This window comes from Onychomys torridus, unplaced genomic scaffold (genome assembly GCF_903995425.1).
Source record: "Onychomys torridus unplaced genomic scaffold, mOncTor1.1, whole genome shotgun sequence".
Taxonomy (NCBI): Eukaryota; Metazoa; Chordata; class Mammalia; order Rodentia; family Cricetidae; genus Onychomys; species Onychomys torridus.
Genome location: NW_023412447.1, coordinates 52257 through 76164, shown reverse-complemented (window position 1 = coordinate 76164; position 23908 = coordinate 52257). Strand labels below are relative to the sequence as shown.

The 23908-nt window shown below is 47.3% G+C and overlaps 1 protein-coding gene across 1 annotated transcript; it reads left to right on the top strand.

Moving 5' to 3' along the window:
- The first annotated feature begins 182 nt into the window (after window positions 1-182).
- Window positions 183-23601, top strand: LOC118575659 (peroxidasin homolog). Its single transcript, XM_036176112.1, has 10 exons — window positions 183-294; window positions 3968-4091; window positions 4696-4853; window positions 6742-8245; window positions 10489-10623; window positions 11375-11583; window positions 17150-17270; window positions 17721-17850; window positions 20454-20567; window positions 21451-23601. Exons 1-10 carry the CDS (start codon window positions 183-185, stop codon window positions 21568-21570), a joined length of 2727 nt encoding a protein of 908 aa, XP_036032005.1. The 3' UTR covers window positions 21571-23601.
- The last annotated feature ends 307 nt before the right edge of the window (window positions 23602-23908 follow it).

Genomic DNA, 23908 nt, shown 5'->3' with positions numbered 1-23908 from the left:
TTTAAGAAATACTGTTGAGCTCTCTTTGTTTCCAGTAAAAATCTGGAGAATGTGTGGATATGAAATACTCGCTGGTTTGCATATGCCCAGGACAGCCTATGCGGCAGGCCTGACTTCCTCCTTGTCTGTTCCAGGCCGCTTAGCGTGTCCCGACTCTCAACTTGATCTGCTTCCCGGCCCTCATGGTAAAGAAGACCTGCGTCCCTGGCAGCCGCCTGGGCCACACTCAGTGCCTGCTCAGCACACAGTTCCGACGCCTGCCGGATGCGAGACAGGGGGCGGAAAAACCTTGCGGTCCTTACATGCCGTTGTCTGGACTCAGGACAGATGCACAGCAAGGAACCCACTCCCCACTTGCGCCCTTCCGACAGCTCTGATACCTCCTGCTAGCTGCCTGACACCTTATCCTTTCCAGCCAAACACACATCCCAGATCTGTTGGCTCTGAAGCCAATGAGAATGTGAATGTTTCCAGACGCCTTTAGTATTCATGGCCAGGCCACTCAGGAAGGGACTAGAACATGTTTGTTGTTTGGAATTTTGAGATAGGCTCTCAGTGATATCTCAGGCTGGCCTCACTCATGGCAAGTCTTCTGCCTCAGATGTGCACCGTACCGCCTAACTGGGGCTTGGGCTTGTGGCAAGATTTATTTTCATATCTAACAATGTTACTTTGCTTTAGTGAATGGGAAAGTTGAGCCAACCTATGGCTGAGAGTTAGCCAGAAGTTTAGCCATCCCATCTCTGTTTGAAAAAGCTAATCCCGTCTTCTTCTTGCTATCCAGCATGCAAATGTACCCCTTTTCTTAATGCAGGGCTTTTTGCTTTATCTCTCAGTTATTGGGGTGGAAATTTTGAGCAATGTCGGCGCGTCGTTTTTTAGGTTGGTTGGGTTGGTGGTTTTTTTAATTTCTGTAATGGAAGATCAGTGATTTCCATGTTGAAAAACATTCTTACCTGGGAATCTTGTGGCCAGCGTGTTCTCCCTGCCTTCTAGCTGAATCCAACCGACCCTGTTGTCATCTCTGCGAGTACAGGTTGATGGTACGAGGAACCCGGGCGTGTTCCTCCCCCGCCCAGTGACTCAGCTCAAGGCAGAGCATCCGTTGGCTAGGATCCGTACGTGTTGCAACTCAGGACAATATTCACCCGTGTGCAGCAGGATGTGTTCAGGGTGGCAGGAATTCCCACAGGTTATCGCAAGCTGCGAGGACATCCCCAGAGTGGACCTGCCGAGTTTGGCAGGACTTTGTGAAGGTACGTGGCTGCCAGCCCCCTGCGCCTCGCATGTCTCCACATGCTTTGCTGCTCTGCCTTGTGTAGGTCATTATTGGGTGCTTTGCTTTGTTGAGTGGCGTTACGTAGGTTCTGAGAGATAAATGTCAAAAGTCCTATCATGAAAGCACCATATATCATTCGAGCCTAGGCATATATAGGCATAACTCTGAACACCCCCACACTGCCTCGTGATGAACTTAGGAGACACAGAGGCACCCAAGGCGCTGCTTGTACCACCTTAAAATAGTTACACTGAAAACTGCTGTGGAAGTTCAGCATGGTAGGTGTACACACCAGCCACTGAAGGCCATGTGGATCATAAATACCATGCATTAATGTCACAGTTCCATCCTCCTGCCAGTGCATCGCTGTTTTTGATTGCATTATCCACCACAGATGCCTGTGTGAAGATTGGTCACTGCTTCATTATTACGATGCTTCATTTGATAACCAAAATACAATGAAAAGAAAACATTAACTTGAGGGGTTCCCTTATGCATATCAACAATTTAACCTTAACAGCCTACATCCAGGTGGCTTGATGTGTTAGTCCCATTGAATCCCAGCCACAGAGAAATGAGAAATAGGCTCCTCGGGAAGCATAACAAGCAACCCATGGTATGCCTGATACCCTGTTGTAACTACAGCCCTGAGAAAGGAGTTCTGGACTGTTTCTTGAGTGTGAGAGGTCTGATGTTAGGCGTGGGAAAATGGGAAAGACTCATAATGAGTCTGTGCAGGGTGGTGATATTTTATTTGTGCACCCCAATAAAGCTTAATCTGGGATCAGAGGACATAGGCCATCACTAACTAGCATTAAGACATAAGAGGGCCAGATAGTGGGTGGCACAACATCCTTTAATCCTATCACTTGGAGCAGAGACTGTCGGATCCTGGAGTTTCAAAAGGCCACACTGAAAACAGAGCCAGCAGGGGTGGTACACACCTTTAATCACAGGACTTGAGATCTCTGTCTTGCTTTGGAAGACCACACACCTTTAATTCCCAGGAAGTGTGATTAGCAGGAAACAAAAAGGAATATAAAAGACCAGGGGGGGGGAAACTAGAGGCTTTTTAGCCAGCAGTTCACCTAAGACCCTCCGGGGGAGACTTTCAGAGGCTTTCAGGTCTGAGATTCACGGAAACAGATGGCTGAGAAGTTTGTCGAGATGAGATGGCTGTGGCTTGTCTGCCGTCTCTGCATCTTTTCAGTTTTTACCCAGTACCTGGCTTGGGTTTTTTTTTTTATTAATAAGACCGTTTAGCAATTCGTGTTACCAGTACAGTACATCCCAGTAACAAGCTGGGAAGGCCTACTCCCTTCGGTGACTGTGCTGCAGTCTCTTTCCCACTCGCATGCTCCGAGTTCACCCTCTTGGTTAACCTCAGTTCCAGTTTCTAATTGAGTGCAGTTTGGCTTATCCACAACTAGATCAGAACCCCATACATAAGCAAAGCTGGGCATTTACAACCTAAGCCGAAATGACGTATTTGTTTGCGCCGCTGAGAACAGACCTCAGGGACATGCCTCCCAGCCACCACGTGTGTGGCTGAGGGTAAAAGATTGATGGTGGGGTTATTTGTGCTTGGCGAAGACTGACTGCTGACCAGTTCCTATGAGGTGAGAAAGGAACAAGAACTGAGACTCACACTGGACTTGGTGATGCATGCCTTTATTGCCAGCACTTGGAAGAGACAGGTAGCGCTCTGTTTATCTTGTCTATACAGATACATAGACAGATGGATATAGATGTATACATATAGGTAGATGGATATAGATATATAAATGTTTGGATAGATAGATAGATACATAGATAGATAGATAGATAGATAGATAGATAGATAGATAGATAGATACATACATACATATACATACATACATACATACATACATACATACATACATACATACTAAGACCTTGTTTCAAAAAATAAAAAGGAATCAAAGTGTGAAGCTTTGATGGAGACAGGTTGTGGTGTGTTACATTTGCTGTGTATTGTGTGTGTATCTCTGTGGTGTGCATTATGGTGTAGGCTTATTCTGTGTGCTATGATGGTGTAATATGGTGTGATGTGTCTTCTACAGTGCATTGTGTGGCATGTTTATTTTGTATGCTGAGGTATGTGTATTATGCATATGTGGTGTGTGCAGGCCGTCTAGGTATCTAGGTGCTGATTTTTTTTTTTTTTTTTTTGCTCTGTGTGTGTGTCTGTCTGTCTGTCTGTCTGGGCCCTAATAAAGACGTTGTGATGATGACCACACAAGCAGGGTAAGGGACTGGCATTGGGGCGGGAAGTAAAGAGTGGAGTCCAGCATTGGAGATGGTTGTCCTTTTAGAAGAACAGAGACTTCCAGAATGAAGGCACCTTCCCTGGGTCACTGTCCACCAGATAGACCTGAGAAGCCTCAGCCCCCCACAAACGTCATACTGGATATAAGCACTTGGGTGCTTTGTGTCACAGACGTTTTGCCAGGATGCTGTACAATTTTTCACAGTTAAAGAGTATATGATCTCCAGGCTGTTTAAAGACAGCCTCGAGCAGAATTGGTGACGAAATAACTTGAGCACTGGTTCTGCAAACAGAAATATCTTTTGGATGAAAACACGATTTATGTCTAGATGACGTCGTGTCTAGACATGGTTGTATGAGTAAGAATGGAGTGCTTATTTTTTTCCTACTAATGTGAGTTCATGTTTTCCTAGTTCCTGATGTAAGTCGAAATGGGGACCCATATGTTGCTACCTCTATCGTTGAAGCCATTGCAACCGTTGACAGGGCCATCAACTCTACACGGACACACTTATTTGACAGGTATGGTGGGCAGGGCTGTGTGCTGGCCTTGGATGGGGAAGCGGGTGGTGTGGGGTGGAAGTCATGTTTGCCTAGTGCGTGGGTCATTTGCCTCTTTCACTCCCCACACATTACTATAAAAGTCCTAAGAACTTTTATATGAAAGCCATCAGGAGCATCAGCTGACTGGCTTCTCTGGGGTTAGCGTGCTAGGAGGTGTACCTTCTTCACAGGCTCTGGACTGTGATTCACAATCAAAACATTTTTTAGAAGACCCACCTCATTCTTTTGGCTTGTTAGAAACCATTTGGCAAAAACAAAATGTTACTGAGGTGGCCAGTGGCTCCGTCCATGTTGGCAACAGCTGCAGACTCTCTGCACCTTACCTGAAATGCGATGCCCGTGACTCTCTCTCTTGACTTATTAATGGTTTGTTTTCAGTGTCTTTGGTTCTTGTTTGTCTGTCTGTTGCTCTGTCGCCTTCCACCTGGGATGAGTAAGGTACAGTGCACCACGTTGTCCAACGTAGCGATAGAAATTTAGAAATATCAGTACAGTTTTAGTTTCTGGATTTTGTCCCCAGTGATTTATCTCATTGATTCTCTCTCTCCCTCACTCCTGCCAGCCGTCCTCATTCTCCAAATGACCTACTGGCCCTGTTCCGGTACCCACGGGACCCCTACACAGTGGGACAAGCCCGGGCAGGAGAGATATTCGAGCGGACCCTGCAGCTGATCCAGGAGCATGTTCAGCATGGCTTGATGGTGGACTTGAATGGAACAAGTCAGTACCATGTTCTTCCACCTTCTTACTTGAGCATGAGGTAGCAAACACACCCTGCTGCATGTGCATTGTGTGAGAGGCTCAGGCCATGACAGCATTAGTATTTGAGCCCACTTTTTCCTGAATTTGCATAGGTCCTGGTGTCTCTTTGGGGTCACCTGGGACTTTGCCAATGTAGGACCTGATTAGCTGAACTGTGGCTAATTGATCTGTGTCTCTGCTTGGTTTCCTGTGTGTCCTTCTTTCTACAGGCCTAGTCCTTGTGTGAAGGGGAAGCTTCATAGAAATAGTCTTGAGGTAGCTGGTGTTTCTGATTGCTTCTCCCAGCCTGGAATTCCTCATGCCCCTTTGCTTTCTTAGATCTTTGTATGGGATATTTTGAAGATTATCCTCTGTAAACCTTTAACTATGTGCAGACTGGTTCCAGAGCCAGACATAGGCTAGAGAGTACTTAATGAAAAGATTCCGTGCTGACTTTGACCAGCAGAGAGAGACATAACAGAGACAGTAAGAAAGAAACACCACAGAAGGACAGAGAGAGACAGAGACAGAGAGAATGTACATGCATGTGCATAGGTCTTATGTGGCACATATGTGAATGTAAATGTGCTCATGTGTGAGCAAGTGTCTCTGTGTGCATATGTGTGTGTAGTTATGAGAGTTCCTGTGTGAGTGCACACATGAGTGTCAATGTGTGAGCATGTCTTCAGATTGTGTGTGTATAGGTGTGTACATGCACAGATGGCTTTTCTGAAGACTCTGGAATATTCTGCAGGGGAGGAATAGTGAGGAAAGTGAATGCCTTGGTGTAGGCGGAGTTTTCCCATTCTGGGAGCCACTTCCAAATTACCACACAGAGACTTATATAAATTATAAATGTTTGGCCAATAGCTAGGCTTATTACTAACTAGCTCTTACATTTAAAATTAGCCCATTTCTATTAATCTATGTATTGCCACATGACTTGTGGCTTAACCTGTCCTCTAGCATGGTCTTGCTTCCTGGGTGGCTGGCATCTTTCTCTCTCAATCTGCCCTTCCTTCCCCCAGCATCCTTAGTTAGTCTGATCGCCCCACCTATACTTTTTGCCTGGTTATCAGCCATCAATGTGTTACTAACAATGAGCATAATCCACAGCACCTTGGCTGTGCTAATGTCTGCAGGCAGCATTTGATAAAGCTGAGCTCTGAGCATGGGATCCTGGGGTCATTGTGTGGCTATGCTTGATGACTTTAGGAAGGTCATGGACACTTGGTAGAGGCATGCTGCTGACCAACAAGGCCTGCAGTTCTCCTGTCACTGGTGGACAGTCCGAGGTTCATGATCAGGAAGTCAACCTAGTAGGAGCCTACCCCTGGCTAGACAGGTTGGAGGTTATGTTTTGTGATGGATTCTGTGAAATTCAAGGCCAGTGTCTTGAACAGCGCCCTAGGGTGATGGCAGAAGACTGGAGAGGATGGCAGGAGTCAGAAACCTGTAGGAGGCCTCACACATGCAGGTGGCTATAGGTTGGCCTCTGAAGAAAAGGCATTTCCGTATAGTAGTCAGCACAATGTATAGTGATGAGCACAGGGAAGCTGTTCCATAAGGAGGGGACCTCCTGTGGCTGGTGTAAAGGTGTATTCTCTACCTGTTCCATGAAACAATATGAGGTGAGGCTGAAGGTCCTTGACTTTGGACCGCTGAATGTGACGCTTCTTACAGAGCCAGTCACATTATGAAAACCATAGGCCTGATGGTAGGGCATTGAAATTATTAGCAAACAGTGAGCTGAGACAGCAGGTACATTCTACATCAGATGCCAGAGCATCTGCAAGCACCAGCTGAGACACTGAAGGCAGTGGTCTGCACTGGTGGTGGAAGTCAGTACCACCCTGCTGTGTTGCAGGTTACCACTACAATGATCTGGTGTCCCCGCAGTACCTGAGCCTTATTGCCAACCTGTCAGGCTGCACGGCACACCGCCGTGTGAACAACTGCTCAGACATGTGCTTCCACCAAAAGTATAGGACGCATGACGGCACATGCAACAACCTGCAGCACCCAATGTGGGGTGCCTCATTGACTGCCTTTGAGCGCCTGCTGAAGGCTGTGTATGAGAACGGATTCAACACACCCCGTGGCATCAATCCCCAGCGTCAGTACAATGGGCACGTACTTCCTATGCCCCGCCTGGTGTCCACCACACTGATTGGGACAGAGGTAATCACCCCTGATGAACAATTTACACACATGTTGATGCAGTGGGGTCAGTTCCTTGACCATGACCTGGACTCTACAGTTGTGGCCCTGAGCCAGGCTCGATTCTCTGATGGGCAGCATTGCAGCAATGTATGCAGCAATGACCCTCCCTGTTTCTCTGTCATGATTCCCCCCAATGACCCCCGCGTGCGCAGTGGGGCCCGCTGCATGTTCTTTGTGCGATCCAGCCCTGTTTGTGGCAGTGGCATGACATCCCTGCTCATGAACTCTGTGTACCCTCGAGAGCAGATCAACCAGCTCACTTCCTACATTGATGGGTCCAATGTGTACGGCAGCACAGACCATGAAGCCCGCAGCATCCGGGACCTGGCCAGCCATCGTGGCCTGCTGCGTCAGGGCATCGTGCAGAGGTCTGGCAAGCCTCTGCTTCCCTTTGCCACGGGGCCGCCCACCGAGTGCACTCGCGATGAGAATGAGAGCCCAATACCATGCTTTCTGGCTGGGGACCACCGTGCTAATGAGCAGCTGGGCCTGACGAGCATGCACACCCTGTGGTTCCGGGAGCACAACCGCATTGCTGCAGAGCTGCTGAAGCTGAACCCACACTGGGATGGGGACACTGTCTACCACGAGACTCGCAAGATTGTGGGGGCAGAGATACAGCACATTACCTACCGGCACTGGCTACCCAAGATCTTGGGGGAGGTGGGCATGAAGATGCTCGGCGAGTACCGCGGATACGACCCCAGTGTCAATGCTGGCATCTTCAATGCCTTTGCCACAGCGGCCTTCAGGTTTGGCCACACTCTGATCAACCCTGTACTCTACCGGCTGGATGAGAACTTTGAGCCCATCCCCCAGGGCCACGTGCCCCTCCACAAGGCCTTCTTCTCCCCGTTCCGGATTGTCAATGAGGGGGGCATTGACCCACTTCTCCGAGGGCTGTTTGGCGTGGCAGGCAAGATGCGCATTCCCTCCCAGTTGTTGAACACGGAGCTCACAGAGAGGCTGTTCTCCATGGCTCACACGGTGGCCCTGGACCTGGCTGCCATAAATATCCAGCGAGGCCGGGACCATGGCATTCCACCCTACCATGACTACAGGGTCTACTGCAACCTGTCAGCCGCTTACACCTTTGAGGACCTGAAAAATGAGATCAAGAGCCCCGTGATCCGGGAGAAGCTGCAGAGGTGAGTACTGGTCCACTGGGGCACTTTCATTAAAAATGTGTGGGTGCCAGGTGATCTTGACTGTGAACCCTGCCGTTACCATCTCTGGGTTCGAGCTTCTGTGGTGGCTCAGGGTCAGGTGAGAGAAATCGGTGGAGGCTGAGATTAGACAGCTGGCAGCCTCCTGCCTGGGATGCTGCAGTGAGCCTAGCAGAGAGAGGCACGTCTGCCAGCCTCTCTGCTTAGGTGGTGGATTTTGCAAGCTGCAAGAAGCTTTCTGTTGAGTGTTGAGATAGGAGTTGCATTTAACTGGCTAGGACAGGTAAGAGTCAGTGGCCAGTGGGCATCAGACTGGCCAGCCTCCTGGGCGCTGGCATGGCCTGCAGCACCTGTTACTCAAGTGGCCGTTCATAGAAGAGGAGATCTGGACGACAAACGGGCAAGATTTGTGGGGTGACGCATAGCCCACCACTCGGAGGATAGGCCCGGGTCTGCTCAAGATTGGGTCACCTCACCTAGGGCCACACTTCTTTTCAGACTTGCCTCCTGGGAGCTGTTCAGGTCTGAACAGCCTATGGAAAGAAGGGCTCTCTTTCTGTGAGATACTGCTGTGGTTTCTGAATGAGCGCTGCTCTGCCCTCTGTGATCCAATTTGTTTACATAATAGTATTCGATTACTGGCAAGGGAAGCATATGAGTTCCGCAGGAACCGTGTACTTTTTTGTCAACGTTAATGCTTAATTAGGATTTATGCTCACTGACTGTACTTTGTGTGCTCCAGGGTCCCCCTGTGTTCCTATCCAGATGGTCACAGATGACTTTCCTTTTTTTTTTTTTTTTTTGATTGCCAAAATATTTCAGAACTTCTTAGTTTCTGATAATCCTGCCACTGTTGCTGGCGATGGTGATCCTGGCCTGGCTGCAGGGGAGAGACCCCTGGCAAAGACAATGCTTACCCGCCCCCTCCCACAACACACACAGAATTACTCATCGATTTTTTTTTTCTATGAACCCATTACCAAGAGGAAAAATGAGACCTAAACAGGAGGAGAGATGAATGGCAACAAGATCCAGGGCTGTCAGGATTTTCAGCAGGCCTTGGGGACAGCAGCTGCTGTCTACTGTCCTGGCAGCCTGTTGAAGTTTTGCATTTCAGGGCAGCCTGGGAGTGAAGAGCTAGGCTGAATCTGGGCTTTTCTCCCTGGTGTGCATCCTGTAAGCTACACAGTCTGGGTCCCCAGGCCCCTGAGTGAGAGAGCTTTGTAGTGTCATGGAGACCATCCCCAGCAGGCTTGAACTGGATATCCTTCAGCCTCCTGCCATCCCTTTATGAGTGGGAGGACAAGGAGCAGGTATCCTGAGGAGGCACTGGTATCTGGTGCCTGTGGAGCAAGACCAGCCAGCCCTCCAGGCTCCCATGTCAGGTGGCTTCTCATAAGGCCTTGGAGGCTTTAGTCCAGCCTGCTGGTCCCTGGACATCAGACAGTGAGCACAGTTTGTGCTTGCAAAGGCTGGATGCCAGCTTAAGTAAGAGCACATTTATTCCACTCACAAGATGAGCAAATATCTTTTCAATAGCATGTCACAGCTAGATGGTAGGGTGTTCCGCTGTCGTTCCAAGCCTGGTGGGGGATGGAGCTGGGGGTGGAAGATGCTATTTCATGCTCTAGCACAGTCTCTGGCAGCAGTTGGAACCAGGAAATTGAACAAGTGTACAAAAGAAAGGTCTGTAGGCATTGCTGTTTCTTTCCGTATGAGCATATATTCCTGGAGCATGGAGGACTTGGTGAAAATGCTTTGTTAAACATTTTCAAATGTTTAAGCCTCATGTTAGATATCTACCCTATCTAAATTAACCAGCGTTTCCTTTGACAAGTACATTTCAATATATGGTAAGGCCAATTCCTGTTATTTTCAAATATGGTTATTCACTGTTCATATTCTTAGGGAAGGAGATAGGTGTTGAAGATAGGTGGGTGTGCCTCATGGAGTTAGATGGTTCTCACTGAAGCACAGGAAAGAATGTTTTAATTTTATTATCTATTTTTGGCTTTTCAAATCATTTGTAAGTTTGTGTGTGTGTGTGTGTGTAACAAAAAAGGAAATTTTTTTTTAAATATCATCAAATATGCTTTTAAGAAATACTGTTGAGCTCTCTTTGTTCAGTAAAAATCTGGAGAATGTGTGGATATGAAATACTCGCTGTGTTTCATATCCCAGGCAGCTATGCTGGGCAGGCCTGACTTCCTCCTTGTCTGTTCCAGGCTGTATGGTTCGACTCTCAACATTGATCTGTTCCCGGCCCTCATGGTAGAAGACCTGGTCCCTGGCAGCCGCCTGGGGCCCACACTCATGTGCCTGCTCAGCACACAGTTCCGACGCCTGCGGGATGGAGACAGGTGGGTGCTGGAGAACCTTGCTGTCCTTACATGGTTGTTCTGGACTCAGGACAGATGACAGCAAGGACCCCTCCCCACTTGCTGCCCTTCCGACAGCTCTGTACCTCCTGTAGCTGCCTGACACCTTATCCTTTCCAGCCAACACACTGAGTCCCAAGATCTGTTGGTCTCTGAAGCCAATGAGAATGTGAATGTTTCCAGGAGCCTTTTGAGTATTCATGGCAGCACTCAGAAGGACTAGAACATTGTTTGTTTTGTTTGGATTTTTGAGATAGGCTCTCAGTGTATATCTCAGGCTGGCCTCACTCATGGCAAGTCTTCTGCCTCAGATGTGCACCGTACCGCCTAACTGGGGCTTGGGGCTTGTGGCAAGATTTATTTTCATTCTAACAATGTTAGTTTGCTTTAGTGAATGGGAAAGTTGGCCAGACCTATGGCTGAGAGTTTAGCCAGAAGTTTAGCCATCCATCTCTTTTGAAAAGTAGCCCGTCTTCTTTCTTGCTATCCAGATGGGCAAATGTACCTTTTCTTATATGCAGGGGCTTTTTTGCTTTTCTCTCATTTATTGGGTGAGAATTTGAGCAATGTCTGGGTCGTTTTTTGGTTGGTTGGTTTGGTTGGTTTTTAATTTCTGTTAATGGAATCAGTGATTTCCATGTTGGAAGAACATTCTTACCTTGGAATCTTGTGGCCAGCTGTCTCCCTGCCTTCTGCTGATCCAACCGACCCTGTTGTCATCTCTGGAGTACAGGTTGTGGTACGAGAACCCGGGCGTGTTCTCCCCCGCCCAGCTGACTCAGCTCAAGCAGACATCCTTGGCTAGGATCCTATGTGACAACTCAGACAATATCACCCGTGTGCAGCAGGATGTGTTCAGGGTGGCAGAATTCCCACATGGTTATGGCAGCTGCGAGGACATCCCCAGAGTGGACCTGCGAGTGTGGCAGGACTGTTGTGAAGGTACGTGGTGCCAGCCCCCTGCCCTCTTGCATGTCTCCACATGCTTTGCTGCTCTGGCCCTTGGTGTGGTCATTATTTGTGGGTGCTTTGCTTGGTGAGTGGTTACGTGGTCTGAGAGATAAATGTCAAGAAGTCCTATCATGAAGGCACCATATATCATTCAGCCTAGGCTATATAGGTCAGTAACTCTACACCCCCACACTGCCTCGTGATGAACTTAGGAGACACAGAGGCACCCAAGGCGCTGCTTTACCACCTTAAATAGGTGTACACTGAAATGCTGGTGGAAGTTCAGCATGGTAGGTGTACACACCAGCCACTGAGCCATGTGTGATCATAAATACCATGCATTTAATGTCACATTCCATCCTCCTGCCAGTGCATCGTGTTTTTTGATGGCATTATCACCACAGATGCCTGTGTGAAGATGTCACTGGCTTCATTATTACGTGCTTCATTTTGATAACCAAAATACAATGTAAAAGAAACATAACTTGAGGGTGTCCTTATTGCATATCTAACATTTAACCTTTTATACAGCTACATCCAGGTGCTTGTGTGTTAGTCCCATGAATCCCAGCCACAGAGAATGAGAAATAGCTCCTCGGGAAGCATAACAAGCAACCCATGTTATGCTGATACCCTGTTGTAACTTACAGCCTGAGAAAGGAGTTCTGGACTGTCTTCTTGAGGTGTGAGAGGTCTTGATGTTAGGGGTGGAAAGACTCATAATGAGGTCTGTGCAGTGTGGTGATATTTTATTTGTGCACCCCAATAAAGCTTATCTGGGGATCAGAGGACATAGCCAGCCACTAACTAGATTAGACATAGAGGCCAGATAGTGGTGGCACACATCCTTAATCCTATCACTTGGGAGGCAGAGATCTGTCTGGATCTCTGTGAGTTCAAGGCCACACTGGAAACAGAGCCAGGCAGTGGTGGTACACACCTTTAATCACAGGACTTGAGATCTCTTGTCTTTGCTTTGGAAGGACACACACCTTTAATCCCAGGAAGTGATAGCAGGAAACAAAAAGGAATATAAAAGGACCAGGAACTAGAGGCTTTTTAGCAGCAGTTCACCTAAGACCCTCCGGGTGAGGACTCAGAGGCTTTCAGTCTGAGGATTCACGGAAACAGGATTGGCTGAGAAGTTGTCGAGATGAGATTGGCTGTGGCTTGTTCTGGTTCTCTGATCTTTTCAGTTTTTACCCCAGTACCTGGCTTGGGTTTTTTTTTTTTATTAATAAGACCGTTTAGCAATTCGTGTTACAGTACAGTACATCCCAGTCAGCTGGGGAGGCCTACTCCCTGTGGTGACTGTTCTGCAGTCTCTTTCCCACTTCGCATTCTCGAGTTCCCCTCTTGGTTAACCTCAGTTTCCAGTTTCTAATTTGAGTGCAGTTTTGGCTTTATCCACACTATGATCAGAACCCCATACATAAGCAAGCTGGGGGCATTTACAACCTAAGCCGAGTGACGTATGTTTGCGGTGAGAACAGGACTCAGGACATGCTCCAGCCACACGTGGAGCAGCACACTTGGTCCTCAGCCCTGCCCTACCCCTTGGAGGCCCTGAAGAAGGTGGGCACATGGAAGAAAAGAGGCACACAGAGTTCAGAACTATGGTTATCTCTTATTTTTCTCCTAAAGTAGTCACCCAGGGTATTTATTAAAATGTGGTTGACTTTTGAACCTGCTTTTAATATCCTAAGAGGATGTGTGGTGAGGGTAGGGGTGGGGCATATCTGTATGTGAACGTGTATGATCATGTGGTTTGCCCAATCTGATCTTTTTTGTCTGCCTCTCCCATATATATATGTATGTATATATGTGTGTGTATATGTGTGTGTATGTGTATGTATATGTATGTATGTATATATGTGTGTGTAAATATGTATGTATTGTGTTGTGTTCTCTCTCTCTCTCTCTCTCTCTCTCTCTCTCTCTCTCGTGTGTGTGTGTGTGTGTGTGTGTGTGTGTGTGTGTGTGTGTGTGTGAGAGAGAGAGAGAGAGAGAGAGAGAGAGAGAGAGAGAGAATGCACATGAAGGACATGTGCTTACTGTGTACCCTGCACTAAATTAACTGCTGTTCTTGTGCTCATATTGTAGGAACTTGTATCTGCTTTTGCTTTTTTGTTTTAAACTCTCACAGGGTTTTTGTTTGTTTTTTGGGGGAGGGTTTTGTTTGTTTCTTTGTTTTTCAGTTTAAATACTTTCCTGCAAGGATGGCAGAGGATTTCATTCTGTTTGTAGGAACCTGTTGTCTTGAAAATAGTGTGCAAGGTCAGTTCTGATTTCCAGATACAGAGCCTCTATTTTCTGATAACACGACCAGGTCCCCTTCTGCTACAGAACAGAGCCAGCCTTCACTGTTTACTTAAAAATATCCACAGTCCTGGGAGAGGTCGTCTCTGAGGCAGGCCTTGCCTTGGCATGTGCCCCCATTCTTTTCCATTGTTCCAGCTACTGCAGATGCCCAGTGCCCAAAGTTCTTGCCGACACAGCTTCTTCCAGATACTGTGTCTCTTAAAATAGCAGGCTCAGTCCAACCCCAGAAGAGCTTTAAGATTCTAAATTTACTGGTTTCTGTTTTAGCTCAAACTCATTTCTAAATCCTGCAGGAAGAAAATGTTGGTTGCTGTTAACATTTTTTTTTTTTGATGTGTGTGTGGTATGTGCTTGCATAGTATGTGTATGTTTGCATGTGTGCTGATGCACATGCATGTGGTGCAGTTGGCATGTCGAGGCCAGAGATTGACATCTAGGGTCTTGCGTTTTTCGATGAACCCAGAGCTTGACCATTTGGCTTGTCTAGCTAGCCAGCCTGCTCTAGGTATTCAAACTCTATAGGGGGTAGCCATTCTAACTTTGATCTGGAAGTTCCAACCCCCACTGAGGCTTTGGTAACTGTCACGCCTACAAGGCGGGGCCGAGAGAGGACCCTGAAGACCTGAGATTCAGATAGGCCAGCTCTCTTGGTTCCTGGATCCTGGATGCTGGAGGTAGACCGAGCAGAGTTCTCCAGTGAACACCGCCAGACTGTGCTACACCTTTCCCAGACCCTGTTACCTATCCCTTCATTTGTGAGTTACCCCACAAAATAAACCTCCCTTTTAACTACGTGAAGTTGCCTTAATAATTTCATCAATAAAACTCCACTCCTTCTGTTTGCTCAACTAGGGCTTTAATTAATGAGTCATCTCCCCAGACCCTGTTCTTTCAATTCAGCTTTAAAGAAAGCTCATGACAGTATCACTTCCTGGAGCTGCACCTGGGTCATAGCCCCTAGAGCAACATGCATGCGCCTCAGAACCTGCAGCAGCAGCTTGTGGGGTGGGGCAGTGTCCATTTCTTTTTACTAGATGTGGAAACTGCAGCCTCTTTCCAGGGACTAGTGCGTCCTAAAGGATTTCATACTTAGACACATGTGCACACCCCCACATATGGCAATTTGAAATATTATAGTAATGATTGAAATACTAAAAGAATTTAAATATTTCCCCCAGATTCACCAACTGTGATAACATTTTCTACACATTTATTTATACTTTTATGTGTGCACAAGTATGTATTGTCTATAAATAAATAAAACACAGAAGCTTTTCTAAACGAGCCTAGGAAGTTGCAGATTTCCTGCTACCGTGCTCCTAAATAATTTACTTAAATAAAATCGGAATTGAAAAAATTAGCATAAATAAAATAGTTCACCTAATTTTTGAGTCGTGTTTGAATTCTATTATTTTCCCAATGATGTTAGTTCATGACAGGTTCCACCTCACTGAATGTTCCCAAGCTCCTGTATCCAAGAAGAGTTCTTCGTTTGTTTCCATCTGGGTCCTTTTGGTAGATTTCCCTCCATGTAGGTTTGTCTGACCTTTTTGTAAAGGTCAAATACAACATTGGGGCAAAGATTGAGGCACAAAGAACTGTGTTTCTCTTGGCACACCGTAGCAGGAAGCACAGGGTCCTGTGCCCAGTGACCGTGATTCAAGTTACTTATTTAAAATGTTTGACTAGACACTGGTGAGTGTGAGGAGGGTTACAAACACGGTTTTAGTTAGAATCTGAACATTCTCCTCCTTTGCACCAAGCTCTTCCTGTTGTGCAAGGCCCTGAGTGGAGAACCATTCCTAGGCAGGGCAGGTTCCAGGTGAGGTTCAGGTTTGGAGCACAGGTCTCCTGTATGCACAAAACTTTGCAGGTGTTACCATGGTTCGGTACATTTGCATTGTGAACATGGCTACTTCCGCAGCAGCAGCAGCAGCAGCAGCAGCATTGTGTGTGGGTCATACTAGAGTCAGGGTGTATGCAGCTGAGAAATGTCAGGCAGAGGAATGTAGCCCAGCTCTGCTCTGTGCCTGAGGGAGAACTGGAATATCCATGGCAAATACGTGGCCCTGGATTCCCAGAGCCCATCTGTGTGTAGTTCTTAGGTCAGGGCCCCTGGGCACAGCCATTCATACGAGGCCCACCTTGCCTTGTTGTTGTTCTCAAATCATCTAGGGCAAGGCTTTGTGAGGGAGAATCACCCTCCTCCAGAATATTCAGGCTTGTCTGGCCTGGCTTCGGTTTTCAGAAAGACTTGGAGGAAGAGGCTTCGGTAAAGACTGGGGAGTACAGGAATATGACGTTGGAAGTCCAAGCTGCTGTGGATCTTGTCTAGGCCCTTGGAGCCGTCTAACAAGCTGCATTATCTACTCTGATTGTTGGATAGGGCAAATTTAACCCAGCTTAACTGGGGTCAGATAATGGCCTGTGATAACAAGTTCCAGGTCACTTAGGGACTGTTACGTGGTCAGAAGTGAGTGCTTGATTTGGCTGGAACACTTCCTTCCTTTTCTAGCCATGGACATCAGAATCTTAGATATTCTCATCCAGAGGCAGGCAGGCACATGACCTCAGCCTAATTCTCCTTTGCCCTTGTCTTCTCGGATGTTTACTTTAGTAGGGTCACAGGACTTTAGAATTTGGAAGATTGCCTTTGGCTTTCTTCTGGACCAGGCTATTCTTAGGGGAGAAAGGAGACGTAAGATTTGTGTTAAAATGGATGGCTTTAATGAATAATGTAGATGGGGCTTAGGTGAGAGAGAACAGGGTTCTTCCCCATATCTGGAGCTTCGGATAGAGCCTCAACCAGGGCAAGGAAATTACCTGGACTTGTTTCAGGTTGATTTGGGTTGATCGTGAGGTCTCAGGGACAGGGTACCATTGGACAAGGGCAGAAGGACTTAGATTGAGCAGACTTACATTATCATGTTAAAGTGCTCCAAGTCTCCATGTGTGGGCTGCAGGAGGGCACAGTGGTCACCCGAGGTGCTCTGGTCCAAGGTGGTTTGTCCTCAGGGAAACTTGCTGCAGCTGTTAGCAGGTTTAAGTACTGGACTAACAGACCCACTGTTCGCTCCATGAGTCCTTTTAGGCACTGCCTGGCACAAGATGCCCTAATTGAAGGGGGAGGGGAGATGATGTGTGATTAAAAAATAGCTACTACTTGACAAGATGTAAATTTATCCTAAATTAGCATCATCTGTCACTGATTGCCCCCTTTCTGCTTTCTCACCAGACTGCAGGACCAGGGGGCAGTTCAATGCCTTCTCCTACCATTTCCGTGGCAGACGGTCTCTGGAATTCAGCTATGAGGAGGACAAGCCCACCAAGAGAGCCAGGCGGCAAAAGGCACTAAGGTGAGTTTTCGTGCTATCTGTGAGGTGTCCTAGCGACTGTGGGTCTCTGCAACAGGCTGAGGTCTTGCTGTTGTTTTGTTTGTTTTTTAAAGATTTATTTATTATGTATACAGAAGAGGGCACCAGATCTCATTACAGATGGTCGTGAGCCACCATGTAGGTGCTGGGAATTGAACTCAGGACCTCTGGAAGAACAGTCGGTGCTCTTAACCTCTGAGCCATCTCTCCAGCCCTTTGCTGTGGTTTTGAGCTCAGTCGTAGCCTGGGTTGGCTAAAGCAGGGGTGTCCCTCTTGTCTGGTACAGAGTAGACGACAGCGCTGGGCTTTAATGTGCTAGCACTGGGCTAGTGTGCTAGCTAGGCTGGGCACTCTACAGAAGAGATGGATGCCCTTAGGAATACTGGCTTAGACCTGCACATTGACACTCTGAATCTCCTCTTCGCCCCTTAGTGTGAAGCATGGCAAACATCTTAGTAATGCCACGTCAGCCACCCGTAAGCACTTGGAAGGACCAGAAACTAATGATTTAAAGACATTTATTCTGGAAATGCAAAATGTCATCACAGACCTCAGGAAACAGGTAAGGCTGGCCCGAGCCAATGCCGTCTTCACTTCCTTGGGCCTCTCACCAGCCTCCCCAGAGGCCTTGCATTTCTGGGTGATGGTGACGGTGTTGACTTTGCCCTCACCTGCTGGGGACTGGCCATTTGTATAGCTTGCTTATCTCTAGCTTGCTGCTAGCGAGGCTGCACAAGACTCTTGTCTTCATGTTTCTCTGTGGACTAGTGTGTTAGGTACTTTTTTATTTTTTATTGCCGTGATTGAACATCACGAGCAAGGCAACTTACAGAAGAGTTTCTTTGGGCTTACAGTTTCCGGAAGTTAGCATCCATTGTTGTGGCACGAAACAGAGAGAAGAAACTAGCGATGGTTGGGGCCTTGGAAACCTCAAACTGCCCCCAGTGATGTTCTTCTTCCAACAAGGCCACGCCGCCTCAGCCTCCCCACACAAGTGGGACACAATTGTCCAAGACTATTGGGGACAGCTCATTCAAACTGCCACAACTGGGGGCACTGGGCCCGTGGGACAGCTGATGTCTCTAAATTTGGGACACCCTGTCACGGAATATGGCCGAGAGGCCATACCTAGAATAGACACAAAGTCCCAGAAAACTCAGGCACAGCCAGAGGAAGAGGCGTGCGGAAGAAGACAAACTTGAATTCCTGCTGGTAAGCGACTGCTTCAGGACCCTAGTCAGTGATGGTAGACTCACCAAGGCTGCATGGCAGGGTACCAGGGCTAAACACCACAGCCCTGGCTGAGGACCTATAAATTCCTCTCCTTCTGTATAAGGAACTCTGCTCTGCTTCTCCCAGGCTCTGTGTTCAGTTACTAAGGGCCTTGTTTCAATGAGTGGAGGCTGGGACCTCAGGCTAGACACAGGAGGTCTCTTCACGTGATTGTGGGGCAGAGAAGTGTCCTGGGTGGTATGGAGTGTGTTCCAGGAGGTGGTCTGACATTGGTGACTGGTTTGTGCGACTCTTGAGTCTGGCTCTGTCTCTATCCCAAGGCTACTCAGGTGATAGGCTTAGGGGAGACTCATGCAACCCAAATTCCTTTCTGGATACAGAAGCCATTCCTATGGCATCTAATCCTGCTTGATCCTTGCCCTGCAGGCACAGGGCTCCATTTCTGTGCATTCCATCACCCAGCTTGTTTTGTCCCAAAGCACCAGAGTGGGTGGTACTAGGGACTCCTGACTTGGGTGGAGAAGCTGAGACCAACCCAAGGAGACCTCGGGATACTGATGGGAATGGGTGTCCTTCAGATCCATTCTTGGTCTAGGTAGGCCACATGGACTTAGTGTCCATGGTACCTTCATTTACGTTCTGCCTGCAGTCATAGGGGTAGGACTTCTTGGCTGGAGATGCCAGCAGACCTGATAATAGAGAATGGCCTTTGTACAATTTCGGCCCTTCCCTGTAATCCCTGCATGACAGTCTGTGCTGATGGCCATCCAGATCATAGCCACCTTTGTCCTTAGCTTTTCTGGATTTTGAATTAACTCAGAGTCAGCCACTGATGCCCAGGTTACTCTCCATTTCCTAAGGATGCTGGTCCTTCCTTTAGTTTTCTTTATGGCCTCAAGTAGGAATGTTGAGGGTTAACTAAATCGTAAGTTATGCTAGTGAGAAAAGTTTGTTTTGTTTTGTTAGGAAATGCTGAAACATATCTTATGGTGAATAGCTCTTTGGCTAACTAAATTCCAGTTGGGATTTAGGCTGTTAGGAATATAGTCATCCTAATTCAAAGACAACAGAATGATCTTAGTGCCAAGGGGGCTCACAGAGTTGCATAAGGTTCTGTGCTCTGCTCCAGTGTGGACTGGGGACCACATTGTGCTGTAGTTGGAAGTTTCTCCAGTCCCACCCAGCTCCACGGTCCCATGTTTCTGGGTCCCACGGTCCTGCAGCCATTTATAAAATAATCACTCGCTGGGTGGCACACGCCTTTAATCCCAGCACTCAGGAGGCAGAGCCAGCTGGATCTCTGTGAGTTCAAGGCTGGCCTGATCTACAGAGTGAGATCCAGGACAGGCACCAGAACTGCACAGAGAAACCCTGTCTCAAAAAAAAAATAAGTAAGTAAATAGATAAACAAACAAACAAACAAACAAACAAATAAATAAATAAAATGATCACTCAGAGGCTTATATTAATTACTAACTGTATGGTCTATGGCAGGCTTCTTGCTAGCTAGCTCCTTCATCTTAAATTAACCCATTTGTATTAATCTATGTTTTGCCATGTGGCCATGGTTTTAGCGGTCTGCTGGCATCTTGCTGCTCCTTTGGTGGTGGCTAGGCATCTCCCCCTCCTTTCCTTTCTTCTCCCTGTTTATCTGCTTGGATTTACCACCTCTGCCATAGGCCAATGCAGCTTTGTTTATCAACCAATTAGAGCAACACATATTCATAGCATACAGAAAGACATCCCACAGCCTTGTGCTCAGTAGTTAGGACAGGGAAATTCAGGAGCTGGGGTTGAAATCCACCTGGGAAGTAGACTGATTTAAAATGCTGCAGTTCCTATCACTTACTGTAATGTGGAAGCCTGTCCTCAGCTGAGCATAGTTGTAGAGTTTTATTCCATCAATTTGTACTGTCCTGTGCTTTATTGTAGATAACCAGCCTGGAGTCTCGGCTCAGCACCACAGAGTGTGTGGATGACAGTGGTGAATCCCACAGCAACAACACAAAGTGGAAAAAAGACACATGCACAGTTTGTGAGTGCAAAGTGAGTATGGGCTCGGTTCTATGTTTGTTCGTGCCCATCGCATTTGGAAAGTGGGTAGCCCAGGTGTCAAAGTGAGGTCCTACTTCCCCTCATAAACTGGAGAGAGCACATGGGGGCATTTTTGTGAACCACCCTAGCTTCTAATGGTGTACAAGGAACATACACACACCGGGGACCCTTCCTCCCAGAGCTGACTGTTACATTCACCCCCTTACCCTCACTGTCTCTGTCCAGGTCTGGTCTGTGATATTAGTTACAGAGAATACTAAGGGGACATGGTCCATTTGGGGGAAGAGGAGACAGATAAGCCAGGGATATTCCTTAGTTGTGAACAGAGGTTCCCCTGAAGCCCTGGCAGGAGTACACTTGGAACAGAGCCAGAAGGCAGGGCAGCAGAGATGAGGACCACTCCAGATCACTTCTTGTCTAGCAGGGGACAGGGTTTATCCCTTTGTTGGAACAGTGCCAGGTATTCCAAGCATCCCTGGGTTGCCTGGCTAGTGAAGACTAAGCTAGAGGAGGCAGCATTCTTTGCAGAGAAGACCATTTCTCTCTGGTCTCATTCTCCTTCCCAGCAGAATGCAGTGGGAGGTTGGGGGTGGGACAGCTCAGTCTTTTGATCCTGGGCCCCACAGTGTGTAGGGTTAGAGGGCAATGGGAAAAGTACAAGGTGCGCAGTGTGATCCCCTGGAGGATGTATTTATAGCTTAAAGGCTCCAAGTGTCTTCAGTCACAACCCCGGGAGAGGAGAGAGCCAAGCACAGAGACTCATGGTAGGGGATGAGGACAAGAAACGTGGGGCACCATCCTGGGGCAGGGATCATGTGGATCATGCCCTGTAGAGGATCCAAGGATGTGACGAGACTCTTTCTCCCTCCTTCAGAATGGTCAGGTCACCTGCTTTGTGGAAACTTGCCAGCCTGCAGCCTGCCCAGAGCCCATGAAACTGGAAGGTGCTTGCTGTCCCGTCTGCTCCAGGAGCACCGCAGAGGAAAAGCCTTAATGTTCCTGAGCTGGGCGCCTCGAAGCTGCTCCACAGAATCCTTGTGAGCTAGGTGGCAACGTGGGGAGCTTCAGACCACAGGACAAGTTGGAATTCCAGACATTTCAGGGCCTCCAGTGCGTCATCACCCAAGCAGCCCAGGCTGTGTTTGTAGAAGGAAATCGAGTAGGCAGGAGTGGCTCTGGTCCTCACTTCATGTTAGACTTCTCAGGTTCTTATTTAATTATTTTTAAATGAAAAATTGGTGCTACTATTAAATCGCACAGTTAAGACGTGTGGGTTCCTACATTACTTCTGCTCGATGATGCCACATCTGTTTAATTGAGGCAGAAAGCCTTGGACAGGCTTCATTTGAGCAGAAGCATTTGGCAAATGGAACAGGATCTTTTAAAACAACTTCCCGGGCCAACACTCCCCACAGGAACACCAGGGCTTCCTCCTACCATTCCTTCGTGTCTGCTGTCTTCACCTTCACCTTCAGGGCGCTTCAATATCTGACCACAATCCCAATACAATCCTGCATCTTGGGACCATGCCAGCCCTTCTACACATGACTATCAAATTATTATGCCACATTTAGAAATGATCTTGTTTCCACTTCAAATGTGTGTAAATACTGCCTTGCTGTAAACTGAATGTGAAATCCTTTGGTCTCACGCCACATCCAGTGACCTGAATAGCCCCTTGCATTGGCAGGATGGGTCTACAGCCACCACCTGCCTTGGTTTCTGACCATAGTGTAGAGAGGTGATTCGCTTTCCAGGCCCTTTCAATAGGTGACAGGCAGGCAGAGCCTGAATGTCTGAAATCACATTGTGTGAATTCTTTAAAGAAAATAAAATCCCTATACCTCATTTTTTATTGCATGATATTTTATAAAACTTGCCCATTTTAGATGATAGAAAAATTATTTCTGCTATGCAAAAGATTTTTTTTTAATTCAGTGAAAAGCAACTATTATACCTCATAGTCTCTTGTTTTTAATTGACCAAAATGTTCCATTCTATTCTCACAAGGTTCTGAGGACTCTCCCCTGAACAAGCAGGTCTCACCCTATATACACTGATGTGCCCTGCACTGTATGCCAGCCACGTGCGTACATCAAGAGGGTCATCTGACCAAGGGCTAGGGAGGAAGACCTCAAGGACACAGACAAGTCAGTGCCGGTTTGAGAAGGGCAAAATGGGTGCCATTATAGGGAGACCATCGTTGGGTAGGGTGATGTTCAGCTCCTTACAGCCTCTGGCTTGTGTTGAGCAGTAAGGCCATTTTGGTACAGTTTATGTGTGACCCTTATGCTGATATGATTACCTTCTCAGAGACAGACACAAAGCCACATGTATAAGGCTGCTGAGCAGAGACAGCATCCCAGCATGGGCGTGTTCACCGTAGATTCACCATATTGTGTATGTAAAAGTGGTCACCTTGCCTTACCCTCCTGTTGCTAATGATATTCAGAAGCCAGTGGTCCAGCAGGAATGGGAATTTATGAAATATTAAACTGAATTTCATGATGAGATCTCAGAATAGACTTCTGTGAAGTAGGAGACAACTGTGCCATCTGAAATCCGATGGCCATGTAGTTAGTTGCTCAGGCATAGAAATGGCAAGAGAACCCTGTCCTGGGTAGCTGGTATTTCACATGTGCCCTGGGGGTATGTCTTGTGCCAAGGCATACAAGTGTACATGGTGCTTAGACCAGCATCAAGGGTTTTTGTTCTCTGATCCTGTGAAGGAAGCTGGCTGTGATTTACTTTAATTTCTGTAATTCAAACCAAGATGTCTGCAGATCTCCATTTTGATGTTATAGCATCACTGGCCAGGCAGTGGGCAGTGCCCAGACACCCTTTCTGATTAGCCACTGCACTGGGCTTCTGTGATACAAAGCAATGTACATATTTATTTACTTTTCTGACTGTTGCTAACAGCCAAATGCCATTTTATGTTTCTTGTATTCAGTACATTACCAAAGAGGTGTTTGCACTGTGTAATGACACCCTTTCAGTTCAAATAAAAGGGCCACATTGTCAAGTGGAGAATCTGTTCTTTTTACTTTGATGTAAACAATAACTTACTCACTAAATGATGTGGAAGTATGAGGAAAGGACCCAGTCCTACACAAAAACCCAGAGCTACACTGTGAGCCACAAAAAGAAAAGGTAATGGAGTGGGGGTGTAGTTAAGAGGGAGACTCTTCCTTCTGAGATAGGGAGAACACCTTCCCAGGCTGATGCTATATGGGTTCTACACCAGGGACAAGCCTCCAGCATTTCTATGTGGACCAGCATGTTCCTTTTTCAGGAAATGCACAGTGCTTTCGGCCTTGTGAGGGGATAGG

What these genes read in the sequence shown, in the direction of transcription:
- LOC118575659 (XM_036176112.1), top strand. Translation starts at nt 183, where the DNA reads ATGGTAAAGAAGACCTGCGTCCCTGGCAGCCGCCTGGGCCACACTCAG. An exon ending in ATCCGGGAGAAGCTGCAGAG is followed by an intron (nt 8,246 to 10,488) that starts GTGAGTACTGGT and finishes TGTCTGTTCCAG; the next exon opens with GCTGTATGGTTCGACTCTCA. An exon ending in CGCCTGCGGGATGGAGACAG is followed by an intron (nt 10,624 to 11,374) that starts GTGGGTGCTGGA and finishes TCTGGAGTACAG; the next exon opens with GTTGTGGTACGAGAACCCGG.